The sequence below is a fragment of the Benincasa hispida genome, chromosome 11 (assembly GCF_027475165.1).
Source record: "Benincasa hispida cultivar pf3 chromosome 11, pf3_genome.v1.1, whole genome shotgun sequence".
Lineage (NCBI taxonomy): Eukaryota > Viridiplantae > Streptophyta > Magnoliopsida > Cucurbitales > Cucurbitaceae > Benincasa > Benincasa hispida.
This window is the reverse complement of record NC_143488.1, coordinates 70,851,808-70,871,583: the sequence shown is the minus strand read 5'-3', so window position 1 is coordinate 70,871,583 and position 19,776 is coordinate 70,851,808. Positions and strand designations below refer to the sequence as shown.

General features: G+C 32.1%; 1 protein-coding gene across 1 annotated transcript; it reads left to right on the top strand.

Moving 5' to 3' along the window:
- The first annotated feature begins 4,356 nt into the window (after nt 1-4,356).
- On the top strand, nt 4,357-9,245 carry EMB1345 (Transducin/WD40 repeat-like superfamily protein). Its single transcript, XM_039047144.2, has 10 exons — nt 4,357-4,811; nt 5,123-5,269; nt 5,428-5,646; nt 5,759-5,823; nt 5,944-6,009; nt 6,167-6,238; nt 7,033-7,095; nt 7,955-8,024; nt 8,416-8,499; nt 9,031-9,245. Exons 1-10 carry the CDS (start codon nt 4,617-4,619, stop codon nt 9,100-9,102), a joined length of 1,053 nt encoding a protein of 350 aa, XP_038903072.1. The 5' UTR covers nt 4,357-4,616; the 3' UTR covers nt 9,103-9,245.
- The last annotated feature ends 10,531 nt before the right edge of the window (nt 9,246-19,776 follow it).

The following is a 19,776-nucleotide window of genomic DNA, read 5'->3' as shown; positions in this document are numbered from 1 at the left end:
AGCATGGACACTTCGCGCTCGTCCTCAACGATCGCCTCGATCACGAACTCCTCAGTAACAACACGAACGACCTCCAGAAAACCTCGATAGTGTCGAGTTGAGTCTGACACCACCAATAAGGCTACCTTGGTATTCTTGATGTGAGAATCTAGAGGGTGGGCTCTATTCGGACTTGGAATGAGGAAGATGAAGGAGGAAACACCAATCGTGTACACAATTGGGCAAGTGGGAGATGGCAAAGACTTATCATATAGGTCGATGCTCAATTGTTTAGATAAAGCTAAGCGATCATCTAGCAAAAGCTATACAATCGTTTAGCTCCCTCTGTCGCCTACAGACACTACACGATCGTTTACTTCGGGCAAGCAATCGTCTAGAAAAACTATGCGATCGTTTAGTAAAAACTACACGATCGTTTAGTTCACCATTGCACGATCGTTTAGCTCGCTCAGCCGTCGTTTAGTAAATCCGTATTTACTTGAAAACTCCGTGAGTTTTTTTTTGCGCGAGAGAGAAAACTCAAAAAAAAAATTTATCAGCCTTTTGTAAAACTTCTTTTCAAAATAGGAAAACCACTTTCCTTTTAAACTCACGGTTACCATGAATCCAATAACCATCCACTAACTTCGTTATTAAAGAAAAAGAATTAATTATCCAATAATTAATATTATTATAAATATAAATGATAACTAACTTATCATACTATATTTATAACCTATAGTTTTAATATTTCATCTCATGAAACATATAAACCATATTTCTTTTTCTATTCCATGGTACTTAATGTAAATCTCATTTACATCAATCCTCCACTAGATATATCTTATACATCATACCGATTATATCATATATAATCAAAATACCTTTTGTCAATTTGAACATTTCAAATCAACACCAAGAACTGATCATCAACTGAATCCATTGAGCTACCGAGGGGACCTCATGGACCTGTAGCTCGAAGCTCCAATTGTACGTGAATAACTGATAAAACTCTTTAGTCACGGGATCCACCATCCATTAACTGCCAGGCACTCCACAAAAGACCAAAGTTGAACTCTCCTTACCACAGATATATTATGTGTCCATCTTAACCAATCAGCAGTGCGACAACCTTTCACAGATTGCTTATAAGTACAGCTAGGCCAATAACCATTATACCCCTGTAGTTACATCTGTCTCCTTAAGTACCACTGATCTCTCTAATGAACATAAGTCATAGTCCTACTATGACTGAGTCTTCTCTTCCAAAGAGAAGTTGTGGCCACTATGTTCAAGCCCCGAAATCAGCCTTTAAGGAAGCAATCTTTCTACTTATCCCTACTTCGGGAAAGGAGTGAATTACATCTTGTGGATTGAGTTCCCAGCTCCCAGATCAGACAAGTCCCCAAAAAGGTAGGCATGTTGAGTTGGCAATCTGGCCACTCTCACCCATACTAATCAAAAGACCGCCCTCAAAGGCAGGAGTTTCCAAAACACTCAGGATTGAAGTCATGTCACCTTCGTTTAGGTGAGATGCAAGTCTCTAATATCAACGACGTTATATATAGAGTCTAGTCATCTCGTGATGTAGGTCTTATACAAACTCTTTGTATAGGACACCCCCGCTCGCACGTCTCCACATGAATGGTCAGGATCTACCATCTGTATTAGTTTACAACACTTGCAAACTTCTACAAAGCGGGTGGTATCCGTAGTGTCACCAAGATCAAGTATCCTACCTTAATCCTTATACTACAGACCTATTTAGGTTATCACTTAAGGCATGATCCACTTGTATATCACATATACATGCTTAAGTTCACATAAGATAGCCAAGGAGCTTTGTTTATTGGATATGAGTAAATGCCAGAATTAAATAACACTTATTTTATTCATTGAACAATGTGTATCTTTACAAAACAACGAGACTCTGGGAGAATTAGGACACCAATCCCAACATAAAATGGGATGCTTATTGAGCCGGTGTTGTTGAGCCAACCCTCACCCATGCAAATCTAAAGATAATCCTGAATAAACAAGATTTCTTAGTTAACTTAGGATTAAGTTCAAATTACCTAGGTCATCGCTTTGAAATAATCAGTCCTAAACATTAAATAGTGTTATAAAGTATGAGTGACTTAATTCTTGGTCCGATCTTATGCAAACTCATTGCATAGGATGCCCCCGCTTCGTTTGTAGCACTTTACAACAATTATAACAACTATAGAGTGGGCCGCATCCAATAGTGTTACTAGAATAAGACACCCAACCTTATTCGTATACCATGGACCATTTTGACTATTTACTCAAATCTAATCCACTCTTATGTCTCCACATAAAGTTCAAGTACTCATGAAATAGTCATGGATCTTTTAGTTAATTGGAGTTAAATCTAAAACGAAATAAACAATTCATATATTCAATAACAACTTTGTCGATTTACAAAATAAGTTTATTGTTTACAAACCATGAGTTTTAGGACATAAAACCCAACAATTTATTTATAGAAAATTCAATATATAGTGCTATATATATATATATATATATATATCAAATATACCTCATGTTCTCTTTCTTTAAAAAATATATCTCGTTTTCTTCTTTAAAGCTTCTCGTTGATTCTTGGTTTCATTTATGAGGGCAACAATTTTTCAAAGTTTTGAAGATATTTTCCTTGCTTGTATAGGTTCTAGAAAGAAAATTGTTTTGAAAAATTTATAATAAAAAAGTCTTCCCTTACATGCCAAAAGCTGAAAAAGAAAAGTGGATCATATTTTTGTGTAAAATAATACCTTATTAGACTCTAATTGTTTAATTAGGTATATTTATTTAAGCTATACGTATAGCAAGTCATAATTTAGTTTAATATTTTCATTTTTTTCCATTGGTCAATTAACTACTCGAAGATTAGGATTATTTTTTTTAAACATAAAGAATTAAAACGAGCTTAGCACCAAATAAAAATTAAAACTCAAACTTTATGATTTTTTTTGTTTCCTCAAATGTAATTATAATTTTTCAATAATTGAATATAAAACTAAAATACTAGTTTATTTCAATTTGAAGTTAGCATGTTATGATAAAAAATCCAATCATTTTCAAATTAGTTAAAGTGACAAAAGTTCATGAAATTTTATATCCAAATCTAGTAATCAAAATACCAAATTACTGAAATAATAAATTAAATAAAATTATAAATTTAGTCGCATCTCTATTTCAAACTAATATATATATATATATATATATATATATATATATTCTAATTTTTTTAGTTCATTTTAAAATTAACTATATTAAAATAATCAAGATGACAAGTATGAACTAATCTAAAATATAACTATTTATTAATTACAATAAAATATTTCACAAACTCAAGATTTATACATTTGCTCTCCATTTCCAGGTTTCCTAAGTTACTCCAAACACACAAGTTTCTTAAACTTTGACGAAACACAACTCTAAACTCAGGTTACCTAAACCTCCCAACTTAACTTTTGGGTTTAATATTCACATGCTTAAGATTCAAAATCTGTGCACCAAACGCGCTTTAAATGAAAATTTAAGACTTTTTTTCTTTTTGTATTTCAATCACCGTAAGAGTATATAATCAAACTATCAACATATAAGTACTAAAAGATTTGTAATTGTAATATCTAAAATTACCTAAAAATCAAAGAAAATATTGTAATTGCACAAGTCCCAAGCATAGCATAATAATAATAATATATATGTTTACAGATCTATAATATGATATGTGTAGAGATTTCAAAATAGCTAAAATCGTATTTATCATATTCAAAATAATTTTTAAACATGCATTTGAGCATTTAAAATCAGTTTGATATTTTCTTTTACATGTTTACAAATGATTTCAATACCATCAAATTTGAATTTAAATATTTATTAAAAAATTAATTTTAAATAATTAAGAATATGATTGAAAGTGAATTTGAAAATTTTTAAAAATCAGTTTTGTCAAGTACATGTATTAATCACTCAAAATTAATATACATCCAATTTAGAAATAATTTGATTTTTTTAAAATTGTAGCTTATAAATAATACTTCGACATATTGATTTTAGATTTGTTTGGATTGACTTAAAAAATGTATTTTTTAAAAAAAATATTTTTATTTAAATAATTTTGATCCGAACGGTTTAAAATACACTTTAAAACCTATTTTAAATGGTCGCCAAATTCTTCTATTCTTTGTAAAATGATATATTTTTTAAATTAAACACACCATTGATTGTCGTATTATCTTATATTAGATATATAAAATTATTTTCTTTTTCGTTTTTAAAGTTCACGGATTAAATAGTCAAAACGTTAAAAAAAATTATTGATAATTTAACCCAGGAAATTCCTTAATTATCACTTTAACTTCTAAATATATCAAAATTACACCTTTTAAAAGCACAATTCCAATTTCTGATTCAATAGAGCCGTGGAATAATTGCCTTAGTTCATTAATGCGTAATTCTCCGTAAGCGGACGACTCGTTGGGGAGAGAATCCGCGGCGGCGCGTGCTGATCCCTCCGCTGGCCATTACAGCTGAGCTGCAGAGTCTCCAATACTTGCGGACCAAGGGCTTGATAATTTTCCCGTTTTACTGGAGATTTGGCCATTCTTGTGATGGAGCTTTGGGATGACCGATTCGAGCTCAAGGAGACTGCGAAGCTTGAAGGTCACACTGATAGGGTATGGAATCTGGCATGGAATCCCGCCACCGGAGTTGGAGGAATTCCACTTGTTTTTGCTTCCTGCAGCGGCGATAAAACCGTCCGTATCTGGGAGCAAAGTCCGTCCTCTGGTTCGTGGAATTGCAAGGTTCTATTTCATCAGTCGATTTTTGTTGAATCGATAGTTATTAGTGCTCGTGTGGTATTGGATTTTAACATGGATGTAATCATTTTAGTTCATTAGAAATTGTTCGTCGAGTTGGTATTTTTACTGTGATATTTGGGTTTAGACGACTAACCTAAACGGAAGACGACTAACATCCGAGAAAGTTTCTCATCTTACAAGAGTTCCTTTTGTTTGATGCAATTTTTTATTTTCCTTTTGATTATGAGATACTTCATCGAAATCTTAGGTGTTTGACATTGGGAGCTCAAATGCTAATGTAGTGTTATTTGCAGGCAGTTTTGGAAGAAACGCATACTAGAACTGTTAGGTCATGCGCTTGGTCACCAAACGGTAAATTATTGGCCACTGCAAGCTTTGATGCCACCACAGCTATTTGGGAGAATATAGGGGGTGATTATGAATGCGTTTCCACTCTAGAGGTAGTATTTCCTATCAAATACTGTATATAAACACCATTATTCATTGCAAGATTTTATCCTGATGATCCATAAGGATAGGGCTATCTGCTATTTTTTTTCCCTTGTCTTATTCAAGCCTCAGTGCACTGAAAAAATCTGTCTCGTTGGTTGACTTTTAGGGTCATGAAAATGAGATCAAATGCGTATCTTGGAATGCATCTGGTTCTCTGCTTGCGACGTGCAGTCGAGATAGAACCGTTTGGATTTGGGAAGTATTGCCAGGTAATGAGTATGAATGTGTTTCTGTGTTGCAAGGACACACACAGGATGTAAAAATGGTTCAGTGGCACCCAACCATGGATCTTTTATTCTCATGTAGCTATGACAACACTGTCAAGGTACTGCTAAGATGGCTCAAATGTTATTTCAGTTATTTTTTTCGATCCGCGTGTGGAAATTACTTCAGATTTGCATGGGTGGTATTAATTTATGAGGATGAAACCACTTCAGGTTTGGGCAGGTGACGATGACAATGATGATTGGCACTGTGTTCAGACTTTAGATGAATCTAACAAGTATATAAATATTTCACTTTTCTCTCATGGTTATTTCTATAAATCCATCCTCATTGCCACAGGCAGTTAACTTCAGCTTAACTTGATTTAACTTCATTATGATGCCAATTTTCTTCTCAGTGGTCACTCTTCTACAGTTTGGGCCCTTTCTTTTAATGCAACTGGAGACAAAATGGTCACCTGTAGGTAGGCTGTGTTGAGCAATAGAACTTCAATTTTTCTTGGAAATCATTAATTTCTCCTCATTTCTTTATTCATAGGAAGTTAATAAGGAATTATGTCAAACCAATTTTAAAACTATTCCATTAGGTGGATCTAATTTGACTGTGGTGCACTTTTGCAGTGATGATCTCACCCTTAAAATATGGGAAATAGATGAGACAAGGTTGCATTCTGGGGCTGGCTATTCACCATGGTGAGGGACACAAAAACTTCATCAATATTGTAATCATTATTATTTGGCTTTGGATTAATGAAATTTGTTTATCGGATTAGTTTTGGTGCATGCGTTATGTTTCCTTTTATTGTTAGTACATTGGCTGGTAGGTTTTTGTGCTTAAATTTGAGCATTGGCTTGGAAAGGAAAATTCATAATCTATCTCACTTATTTAAACAGAACGGTCCTGTTGATTAAAACCTTGTAGTCACAGGAGTTAAAAAGGAATTCTTGTTTCCTGAAGATTTTGCTTCTACGACAAAATTATTGATTTTTTACCTTGCCAATGTTTATGTGTCTATGTTGTTTATTTAATAGGACTCTTTGCTGATGCCTATTTTGAATTTAAAATATTTAGTATCAAGAGCAACAAATATTTCAACGTGATTTTTTCAATTTGTTTATTTTGTCTGAATTTATCTATACTACTATGATTTGCTGTATTTATATATATGTTTATGCATACGAATGTCCTGGTGTGCATGATGCTAATGTAGGAGAAAAGGTCTTTGTGTGCATCTAAATACACGGACAAAGTGAGAATGTTTCTTCTGTAGTTCTCTTCTGGTTAAGCTGTTGTCCAGCTTGTACTGTGTCACATGGTTCTGTTGCACCGATCTTTATATGTTTCAGATTAGCTTAGTCTGAGATGCAAACTCAATGAGTTTCTTCTTTTATGAGACATTATTTGTATCTCCATTTCTCTCAAAATATTGTTTTGTCTGTTTTTCTGTAACCATGCTGATGGGTAGTTCTTTCATCTGGTTTGTTAGGAGGCATACTTGTACTCTTTCTGGTTATCATGATCGAACAATTTTCTCTGTTCATTGGTCAAGGTAAATCAACTATTTTGTTGCTGTAAGGTTATTTTACGTCTATAAAAGATTTTTATTTCTCTTGTGCTACCGTGTTTAAAGACAATTATTCCAGTAATTAGCAAAGCAATTAAGGTGTGTGGAAATTTGGTCATAGTAATAGAGTGCTTGGTTTAATTTCTTCTCCATTTTTTGAGCTTCTGAACAGCCTGGATAAGACAATATTTCATTCATTTATAATGTATCCATAACACAGTTGAGTGGCTTTCTTACTTGGAACGCTACCTTTATTCCCTCAATACAAATTATCAAGAGAAGAAGAGAGGGGCACTTCCTATCATAGCAGTGCCATCACGTGTATTAAGAAAACCAAAGGGTTGTAAAGATCATCCTCAATTGGAAGTCTTAACGGTGGTGTTTTTCCTACCCAAAAATATAAAAAATAAAAACTGCACCTCATGTACTTTATCTGAAGGAATTGGCTTAGTTATAAATTGTAATTACTACTGGATTCGACCAGATGCCCATGAGTTAAAAATATCTCACTCCAACTTTTATGGTATTAATTATCCTAAAATGCTAAAAGTTTCTTGACTAGCCAATATTTGTAGATCAATTAGTGAACTCTGCTCGTTAACTCATTGAACATTGACGATCAAATATTTATGCTCGTTGAAAAGTTTATCGCATGTACTTTATTTGCTGCAGGAAATTCACTTAAGAATAATAAATACCCTAAATGTTGATTGGAAATGTATTATGGTTTTACCTGTGTAACTTTTTTATTACCTGTTCTTTGCGGCCTTTCCTTTTTATCTTATATTCTAATTTCTAACCATACATCTCTGAGGCTGATGATTATTGCACGTGAATGTAACAGAAACGGTATAATTGCTAGTGGAGCAGCTGATGATGCTATCCGTTTGTTTGTGGAGAATCAAGAGAAAGTGGTACTGAATACCTGCCTCACCTTATTATTAGCATTTGCTCATATCCGTACGATAATATGACTGGACATTGTGTTTTCTCTGATGTAGCTTTATGGAGAGCATTATTTCTTATCTTTTGGAAACCTTTTGTCATGTTTAGTATAAATTAGTACGATTATGATCTGTTGGTTAAATATGTTTTATTATTAGTTTTTTTTTTTAAAGAATATTACAACAAATATTGGGTTGGGGATTCGAACCTACAACTTCTTTAAAGGAGTGAGGATGTCTTTACCATCTAGCTATGCTCTTGTTAGTGTTGGTTATATATGTTGTTAGTTTTAAGATATAAAAATGTAATGGAACTTTCTAGTAAAATGAAAAGTATTGACCACTCTCCCTCTCATCGCAGATTGATAGGTCTTCATTCCAGTTGCTATTTAAGAAGGAGAAGGCCCATAACATGGATGTAAATTCAGTGCAATGGAGCCCAGGGGTAAGGCTCTTATTTCAAAATGCAAAATGTTTACTACTAAGTACTAACCTGCATTTAAGTGATTAGCTCATGACTGGAATTTAACTTTAGCCATGTATGGACTTTGACTAATCAGTAATCACATTTGATTTTGATATACTATTTTCTAGAATCAAATTCTATAGTGGCCGCTGCCCTCTGACACTACCTATCTAAGATATTAAAATCCTAAAAATTTCCTATTGTACTGTAAGTTAATTGAAATGCACCTAAGCTAGCTTAAATCTTCAGAAATAAAAACAACGAAAAATATGTCAACTTAATTGTATCATCTGCCCAAGTGAAACTTCGAAGACCTCAGTGAATTACAGCCCCATTGCTTTGGAGTGTTAACTACTGTCTTTTAGCTGGTCTATCATAACTCAAATGGCTGATTGTACGTTATTATCTCTGCTACACGAGATGCTACACATATTTATCCTAGATTGTCGTTTTGCTTTAAAATACCGATGTGTATCATTCTATCTAACATTTCAATCCATATTCTGTCAGGAGAAGAGGCTTCTTGCTTCAGCGAGCGACGATGGTACAATAAGAATATGGGATCTGGTTCCTATTTCCTAATTCCTAAATTAACTTTTCAAATCATGTTTGTGCCATACTATTTATATCTTAATAACCAAATAGGTATCATAAATTATGTGAATTATAATGTTCAAGCAAGTAGAAAAGTACCCATAATTTAAAATTACCTATGTTTTGGGGCATCCACTCATCTTTTATCTCTTGATTATGAGATCTTTAACCTTATTGTTGAGCCCTAAGTAGGGGAATAGTTTACAGTGATTGATTGAGCATAATGTCTAACTTGTTGAATGATGAACCAAGAGACCAAGCAGAGCTTGTCAAATCCAAAGCTCAATAGAATTGGGAGAGCATTTGCAGCTGTTTGGATGCAGTTTGATCTATAATTACTCCAAAAATTCTTCAGTTGACTTCTTGTGCCTTACTAACTAGAGGTTTGTTTGCATAGCAACTTCTGTGCTTCAGATTTTCATGGGAGAATCAAGAGTATTTTCCAAATGAAAGTAATTATATCTTTTGGAATGATTTTCACATCGTCAAAATTATTTTAGTCATGTTTGATATACTTCAAACATGAATTTAATAATTTAGAATCAATTTTAATTGTATGAATCCTTTCAAAAAATAAAAGTAAAAATAGTGGTTTTAAAATAACCTTTAAAAGTATTGAATTATTGGATTAGAAAAACTTTAGACTTGTTTTTCAGAATTTTAAAATTACTTTTAATTACTTTTAACTACACTTGATAAGATTTTTTGAATGAGGGTCGATATATATAAAAAAAACGTTACTGTTAAACTCACTTTTAGTCATAGGAGAGAGATGGAATAGCTTTCAAGTGAAGATACTTTTATATGCAATTGTAGAAGAAAGACTAATTAGTATTTGAGGTTTAGATGGTTTTAGTAGGTGGTTATTATAGTTAATGGGTTGTAATAATCAGATTCTGTCTAAATGATAGGTTATTTTAGTTTGTATTATAATAATTTGTGTTTGAGGTATAAATTATTTTGATTTCGGTAGTAAATAGTAAACATTTCAGTAAAGAAAAAAAAGAGGATGAGTGAAAATAATAAATACGGTAACAAAGGAAATTTTGAAATAGTATTTACTATATTTAATTGTAGGATATAAATAGTTGCACACTCTACTATTATATTTGGTGTCTCAAATATAGATTGAGTTATACACCAAGTTTTAGTTGGTGTCCCAAATGACCCATAGTTCTTTTCATACAAATGATATCATAGAATTCTTTAAAAGTACATTCTCGCTAAGTTAAGACACCTTTTTACTTCAAAATTACATATACTTGAAAACATAGAATCGAATAAAAATATTATTATATTTCATGTTTTTTAATATGTATTTGATAGCAGATATATAAAACAAATTTCAATTTAAACCATGTAATAAAACAATATATTTATATTTATAGACCACTAAACTATGGTTGCTAGATATTTGATTGAATATAAATTGTTATTTATGACTTAAATTTATCTTAACTGTGTAATTATTAATTTATAATATAATATAATTTTTAGGACAAATATCAATTTATACTCTTAAACTTTGTGGGTTGTAGCAATTTAAACCATAAGCTAATAATTGTATTAATTTAAAGTCTAATTTTTTTAAGTATATCAATTTAAACCTTAAACTTTGTATCCAAATCAAACATAATGGAGGGTTTAAATTGATGCACTTATATAATTTCAGAGTTTAAATTAATACACTTACGAGAGTTCAGGTTTAAATTGATACATTTATTAGTTTGGAGTTTAAATTGACACATTTATGAAAGTTCATGATTTAGATTGCTACAATATTAGTTTGATACCATCTCTAAAGTTCAGGAGTGAAATTGATATTTGTCCTAATTTTTAATATATTATATAATACATATTTGTATTTGATAATGTTTTGGGTTGTTTTCAAATATAGAAAAATGAACAAAAATATTTACAAAATGAGCAAAAACGTCATTGTTTACTATATTTGAAAATGTTTTTAACAGCTCTGTCATTTAAAATAATTTTCCTAATATTTTTCTCTTTTTAATATAGTTCTACATTTTACCATTCAAAATTTAAAATCTAAATACATTAAAACTTGTTTGGATAACAGAATTTAGGCTGTTAGTTATGGAAGTTATTTTGGGAATCTAATATCTTAGGAGTTTGAAATTGAAAAAAAAAAAAACCATAGTTTTAACGAATTCAGTTTCATTTCCATTTTTTTTAATCATAAAAATTTCAAAATAGTTATAATGGATTCAAAGAAGAATTGGATTAAAAACACATGGAGTGCAGATACAAAATGATAATTTATAATTTATTGTTAACAGTATATACTTTAATCAGCCCATCTATACTTACATTGATTAAATATATTACATTTTTTTAAAACAACCCGTTTATTTTTTTTAGCAGCAAACGGCAACAATCACAATAGTAGTTGCAATTATATTTTCAATAAAAATTAAACCTTCAAACTTATATTGTTATTAATATTGGACCTCAAACTTATATAAGTGTAGAAATTGTAACACTTGTATAATTTTGATGTTCGATTTATATCGTTTAAAGGTTTAATTTCTACAATTATTATAAATTTGAGGGTATAATTTTTACAATTAAAAAGTTTGAGAGTGTATTCCAACTACCACCTTAGTTTAGAGGTGATCTTTGCCATTTGTCCTTTTTATTATTATTATTATTATTTTTTTGTTGAGAAAATCCTGTTTTTTTTTTTTTTTTTTTTTTTTTTTTTTTTTCATACACACAAACTGTGAAATCGTTTTTTTTAACATAAAATTGAATTAAAAAAAACGAAACAATCAATTTTTTTATACAACTAAAATATTATATTGTATTTACCTTTCTTAAATTGCATCTAAGTATTTAGAAATGGAATGACATCTCCCATAAAACTTCCTCAAAATGTTGGTCTTTTGAAATTATTTTGGTGAATTTTGAGAGTATTTCATTGAGTTCTTACTATAATTGGTTAAATGTAAATCTATCTCTCCAGTCTCGAGAGAATTATAGAGGGAAAGGGTAGGCGAAACAAACTTTTTAAAATAACAATAAACAAATTTGAAAGAGAAAAATAATAAATTGTTTAAAGAGATACAAGATTCCAATAGTTTCAATTCTCCAAATTTATTTTTATTTAGGGGGAAAAAAAAGAAATAGTTGAAAAAATGCAGATGAATATCAAGAGATTTAATAAGAATTATTTGCAAATCCAGTCATCGTTTTCTAAATTTGTAAACCTAGCAAAAAATTTTAGATTTTATTTATTTTTTTTTGTAACATTTTGAGTTCCAAATAAATTGGGATCGATTATCTTAAATTGTTGGATTTTAATTTCTTTATTTTTTAGTTTTGAAGCAAAATTATTAAGATGATTTGAGAAGTTAATTGATTTAAATTAATTTCATATAATTGTTTGGAGATTTTGGAGATAAATGATTGAATTTTTAAATTTGAAAGAAAATAAAAGAGTTGGGATATTTGGAATAAAAGAGGAAAAAAAAAGAAATTCAAATTTAGGTTTTGAATTTTATATATATATATAGTTAAAAAAAAGAGAGAAAGAGAACTCAAACCCCATTTTCTTTTCATGAGGCAGCCATTAGGATCAAAATTTTGTATGGATGATCCATTTTGGGGGACCCAATTGAAAAATGGCATGCATTGAAGAAATTATTGAAAATTGGCTTTTTTTTATTTTTTACATCCGTCGCATGTGACATTACCCAATTACTCCTAAAGATAAGTTTGATTGGCCCCCGACATCCCAACTTCGATTCCTGATCCTGTTCCCGTTTCCATTTTCGTTTTTCGTTTTCGATACTTTCTCCCATTTTCAATGGGAATAATGTGGTATATGAAATTGACAAAACACACAATCATATCAAATCACTTTAATGAAACTTGCTTAAGAAGGGTCATATGAAATTTGGAGAACACAAAATATTTCGTTTGATATCAAATTCTAACAAAGAAGCATTACATCCAAATTTTGTGAAGAACCCATACGTCCGACCGAATGACGCTTAGCATCCTCAATGAACAAAGAATCAACATTATATTAAATCACCAAATATAAGCTGCTGCACACAAATAAGTAAACGCAGAACTTCATATGCTTTATTTTGTAGTTATTTTTTTTAGATATAAGACATATAAGACATCACATTTTATAAGACGTAAATGATAAACGTGACTAGCTATTAATGAAAACAAGTGAGTGTCAAGGAAATGTAACGAGATAGATAACCACTAACAAGATGAAATATGGAAACGAGTGAGGAACAAAGGAGGTATTGGAACGGGGATCGGGATCGAGTGACGGGAATGGAAAACGAGAATGGGGAATGAGATTGAGTAATGGGAGCGAGGAAAGAAAGCGAGATAAATGATCGAGAAAATGACAAAATTGATTTGATTTTAATGGTCTATTTTTTGTATTATTTTGAAGGATGGATGAGAAGCAGTTATTTATTCGACATAGTGGAAAATGGAATGACGATAAATAATGCTATAAGGAAGGTCCTTTGAAGGGCATCGTGGTGTCGAAGGCATTGAGATATGTTGAATTGAGGGATTGAGTTTATGAAATTGCAATAGTCAATTCTTCAGAGTTCGACATTATAATGAGGGTTCGGTATAAGTTGGACTCAGATGGTCCTACAGTATGTCTAATGGACGACGACAATGTTAAGTATTTGCTTCTTGAGGTAGATTGTAATAGACCTCAAATATTTGTCAGCGTTGAAAAGATATACAAAGACAGAAACACATATGATATTGAGACAGAACATGAACCTTTGTTTGAACCTGAAATATTTCCATATGTTGTATCTATGGAAGACGACAACATCAACACATGGAATTCTCGAACGACATATCAGTATGCTGGCATAACATGGGTTCATAATGATGCATTTGACGTAATTATGGAAAATGATCGTCATGACATTGGTGGAGAATTTGGGAATGACATTGGGATAAAAAATGTTGTTAATCAGTGTGGGGACAATGCGGCAAGTGAACCACATCGAACTCCAAGCCAGCCTGCTAATTTGGATACATAACAAGGTCCCCATGACTATATACTCGAAGAAATTTAGACAGAAGATGCCACAGTCTAACGTAGTTTTGCCTTGGATGTGTCTGCTCGATACATCACTCATGGACCAGGGTAAAACTAGGTTTCTTTTAAAAAAGCCTGCAATATTGACATAGGGATGTCAATGTGTGGGTCATTGGCGTAAAGACAAGCTGAAGATCGAACTGTGAGTCATACAATATTATCCGCCCAATGTTCACGTCTATCACCACTAGTAGTCAGTGTTCACGAAAATTATACATCGTGTATACAAAGTCGACATCCACCCATGTAGGTGATCCCTCAATTTTACCTGACATCATGTTCATCAACGACTCCTCACGTGCCTATACCTCAGTCGCTTAGATGACGTTGTCTACATGAGAATATGTTATAAAAATAGTATTCATGTACGAACACGTTGTGCAATAGTTAGATTATACGTGCGGTGTATGCAGATGATAAGATGGTGAATCATGTAAACATATCTCTGGTCGCGATGTGAACTTCTTGTACATAAACTATAGTATGGTATTGATTACCTGCAATCCCGACCGACATTTTTTTAGTACAATAATTTTGAAAAATTAGGTAACGGATATACGAAATAAATATTACTTACATCACAATCGACCCACTAATCATCTGTGATTAGTTCGTGAAACACTTGTTGAGCAGTGCAACTTGTCCGGAACAGGGGCCATCTCCCTAGTACATGCGGATCACAATCGTCAGTAGCCAACCAGTCTATAAACAACTTGAACACATCCTCTGGTATCAGCTGTGTCGGATCGTACAACACACAGTTTATTAGTTTATGTGGTTTGGTTGTTTTTCTCGGTAATTTGGATTTCTTGACATCCGCGGGAGGGGTATATGGCTTGGCTTCTTTTCTCTTTCTCTCCGTGCACCTGTGTCCTTCATTATTAGTTCATTTTATATCATCGTCTTCGTAGAAGCGATCGGACGTGCCTCTGCCTTAGGTCAATGATGACGATAGGAGTTGGCTCTATAGAAGTGGTGGTGGTATCCAGGTCGATGGTGATGGTGGCAATGGTGATGGTAATGTCTAGGTCAATGGTGGTATCGAGGTTGATGGCGGTGGTGGTGACCGGGTCGATGGTGATAATGGTGGTGTCAGGGTCGATGACAATGGTAGTGGTAGTGGTGTTAGTGTCGAGCTCAATGGTGGTATGGTAGTGGTGGTGGTGTCAAGATTGATGGTCATAGTGGTGGTGTTAGAGTCGATGGCGATGGTAGAGGTATTGGGGTGTATGCTCTAAAGCCTCATAATTTGATGTTAGTTGAATCAATGGTTGATTAATTTTATGTTACTTGTGCAATAATCCATTAACCTAAGATCCAAGGTTACCTGATGTAACTTAAACATGTATGTGGAAATATACAAGTGGATCATGTTTAAATGATAACCTAAATGGCTTGTAGTATATAGATAAGGTTAGGTGCTTTATCATCGTAACACTATTGATACAGCTCGCTTTGTAGTTGTTACAATTGTTGTAAAGGTACTACAAATGATCTGATCCTGATCATTTTTGTGGAGACATGTGAACGGGGGTATCTTATACAAAAGAGTTTGTATAAAGATTGAACCAAGAAATGTTAAGTATCTATTTATAACGTCGTTGCTAGAAGAGACTTACATTTCACCAGGATGACCATAGGTGACTTAACATTAATCTTGAGTGAGTTGTGAACTCCTGCCTATGAAGAAGATTTTTTGATTTATATAAATGAGAGTGGCCAGATTTGCCGACTCAATAAGCCTACCATTTTGGGGATTCGTCTGATTGGGGAGCTGGGAACAAAGCTATAAAAAAAGAATTCACTCTTTCCCTATAGTTAGGGTAATAAGATAAATTGTTCCCTTGAGGGCTAATTCTGGGGTTTGAATAATGAGACATCTCACCCTTTCCTGGCCCGAGAGAGTTTCGATCATAGTTGGACTATGACTAATTGTTTATTAGAGGGATCAGTGGTACTTAAGAAATTAGATGTAACTGCAGGGGTAAAACGATAATTTGACCTAGTTGTACTTACAATCAATTTGTGAAGGGTCAATGCACTGTTGATTAGTTATATCCAATGAACACGTAAATAAATCTATAGTGTGAAGAGTTCTGTTATCAGTCTTTAGTGGAATGACCGACAGTTAATGAATGTTAATTAATTTGATTAAAAGAGTTTAACCAATTAATTTCGTATCATTGAAGCTTCAATCTATAGGTTCATAAGGTCCCCTTTTTTGCTTAATGAGGACTAATAGGAATCAAATTAATTTTAGTGTGATTTGAATTGTTCAAATTAATTAAAAGAAATTAATTGTATAAGATACAGTTAAATAATGTATATTGATACATTATATAATATAATGTATGTTAATACATTTTTATGAGAGAAATAAACATTTGAATATGATTCAAATATTAATTATATGAATATGATTCATATAAAAACTATATGTTAAAATTTAGTGTGAATATAATTTATATTAAATTTATATAGTTTGATGAGAAGGGTTGTTATTTGAATGTGATTCAAATATTAAATTACATGAATGTGATTTATATAAAATCTATAGATTATATTCTATGTGATATAATATAAACTATAGATTATATGTTATATATGATATAACATATAGTTTAATATTTATATATATTAAGTTAGTTAATATATATATATATATATATATATATATATATATATATATATATATATATATTAATTTTAGATTATATATATAAAAACTACATATTATATATATATTATTAAAATTCAAATTCTGAATTTGAATTTTGAATTAAAAGAAAAGGAGAGAGTTACTCCTTTAACCCTCACATCTCTAAGTTTTTATGTAAAGAATAGAGAGAGAAGAGAGATTCTCTCATCATCATCTCCTTCCTCCATCTCCTTCTTTCTGTTTTTTCTGCAGAAATTTTTCTCAGAAAAATATCTCATACTCTTCCCTCATTCCAAATTTAAGTGCAAGCCCACACCTCTGCACGGTTCTCATACCTGAGAATAATGGGGAAGACCCTTTGGTGGTGTCCGTTCCTTTGTTCATGGACGCCGAGTTCGTGAGTTCGAGAGAAGACGATACGTTACGGAGAGGAACGTGAAGAATAGATCTTCAACGGGTATGTGATCTCCTAACCCTTCTTCTTCTTCTTGTACAGTAGAAAACATAGTTTTGTTTATCTTGTGTTTCCGTCCTCTAATTATTGTAAAATTAAAATCGGGACACGATTTCTTCCACTACATGAAATTTCAATATCTTCAATTAAAATCAGAGCATGGTTGTTTGGGTCTCAATATTTTATTTTAAACTTTAATTCAAAGTTTTGGTGGGTGCATATTGCATTTTGAATGTATGGGCTTTGCATATTGGATGGTTTCAAAATTGGCCTAGAATTTACAGCTTTAAAGGTGTTTAAAATTGTAATTGCCCAGTGTTTTGGGCGTTTAATTTCATATAATCGAGTCTGTAATTGTCCATGTCATTTGTGATGGAGTTTCGGCTTCAATCAGTGAAATTTTGGAGCAAGAAGGGAGCAAATTAGATGAACGGGCAAAATAGAGCAGGCTTTCTGCCTTATAGCGTCGCAATGCTCTACGAGGTTGTTAAATCTACACCGATGATTTGGACAATTCGGTGTAAGAAGTGGGAGGAAGGTTGCAAGTGGAGACTTCGTGCAATAAAGAAAAAATCGCATGGTTTGTTTTAATTTAATTTAATTTTTATATCACTGATCTAGTTAATTTAAATTCTAAATTATCAATTTAAAAATTTAGGTAGAGAGACAAATTTTGTGTGACTAGGACAGCCACACATCTAGTCAACCAGTATAGATACATGTTTGATCTACTTCAACCTGAACAGGTACATTACACTAAACCTAATTGATTATTTTATTCACATTTTTATTGTATTTTGTCTTTAATATTCTCTAATATAATATTTTATGTTTCAGGTTATTTGAGAGCCGTACAAAATTATTATGCATACTTTGTATAATTTTTATATGAATGGTCAAAACATATGGCGGACGATGAGTCCTCTCATATGTTTTCACATTGGTGAGTAGCATCTTCCTAACAGGGTGATGAGACAATTCGGTTTTCAGCAGGATATTCCATCGTCTTGTAATACTGAACCCGTACTGCATGATATTGACCTAAGAACTGGAGATTGGTCCGAAAAAGTTGCACATTTGGTAGTGCGATGGCACTATCGTGCAAGGTTTATTGCAGTGGGTGGTTTCTCTTGAACAATTTGACACAGATATCTCTCTAGAATATATTCATTGATATAATAATATCACACGGCGCTATGTCACTCGTCCGGGAGCAGCTATGGGTCATCTGATAAATGAATGAATATTATCTAATTATTTTTAATTTAAATTTATTTTAAATATTGTCTAATTATTTTATAATTCACAGAGAGCGAACAACAGTAAACTCTGTGAGGTTGCGAATGATCCGAACCAGGTTCTTGTTATATGTAGTGACAACCAAAGATATATGGAGGAAATTCATTATATGTATGATATACCTATTGTTCCTCCAGCAGCTCCTAGACGTAGAGGACCTGTTCGGGAAGAGGATGAGTTTGATGAGGTTACACATAATGTAGAAGAGTTTCCCCCTATGATGCAGACACAGAGTCAAACTGATTATGTTAGTCCGATGATGATGATGCCAGCATTTGGTTCAGGACATTATGACTCAGAGGCTGGTCCTTCGTCTTCATACGTGCATGGACATGGTTGGGGTCATTGAGAGCATAATGAATAATTATATTATGAAGCGCCTGCAGAGGTACCAGAGCAACATTAAGAAGAACCCGAGCAACCTCAAGTTCGAAGTCGACGACGACAACCAGCTCGAAATCGACGACGTCTACCTTGTGGGACACATTGATTTTTGTAATTATTTTTATATAAATGAGATATTTAATTTACATTTTTTTATTTTTATGAGAGATTATTTTTTTAAATTTATTCTTTTTAGAGTTTAAATAAAATAATAAAATATTTTTAGAAATTATTTTTATAAAATAAAAAATTAAAAAAAAAAGAAAAAGAAAAAGAAAAGGGAAGAAAGGAAGAAAGAAAGAAGAAGGTGTAATGTGTAATAATTAAAAAAGAAAAAAAAAATTGTACGGTATTCTCGCTCTCTATCAAAATCTCGCTATTTCGCTCTCGCTCTCGAATTTGATTGGGAAGTTCAGTGGCAAAAAGAAGGAGATTTATTAGCTCGTTATTTAGTAATCCATAAAAATTATTCAACAAGCTTTGGAATGAATTCTAGGGGGACCTTATGAAAATTTAAAAATACGATATTTTGATAGAGGAAGGTCTCGATAATTAAACAGACTTAAAAATAATATTAGGAAAGGCAAGGTCGAGGGTTCAAAGTTCGACGTATAAATGAAAGGAAGGTCGAGGTTCAAAATAAATTTTTAACCCTCAACTTATTTTTAAAAAAAACAACAACAATATTTTTAGAAATAGTTTGAAAACAACAATATTTTTCTAAATAGTTTCTAAAATGACAATATCCTT

Bases quoted from the DNA above. Each gene is read 5' to 3' on its own strand.
- EMB1345 (XM_039047144.2), top strand. From the start codon at position 4,617: ATGGAGCTTTGGGATGACCGATTCGAGCTCAAGGAGACTGCGAAGCTT. The intron at 5,270-5,427 runs GTAGTATTTCCT...GTTGACTTTTAG, and splicing joins AATGCGTTTCCACTCTAGAG to GGTCATGAAAATGAGATCAA. The intron at 6,239-7,032 runs GTGAGGGACACA...CTGGTTTGTTAG, and splicing joins GGGGCTGGCTATTCACCATG to GAGGCATACTTGTACTCTTT.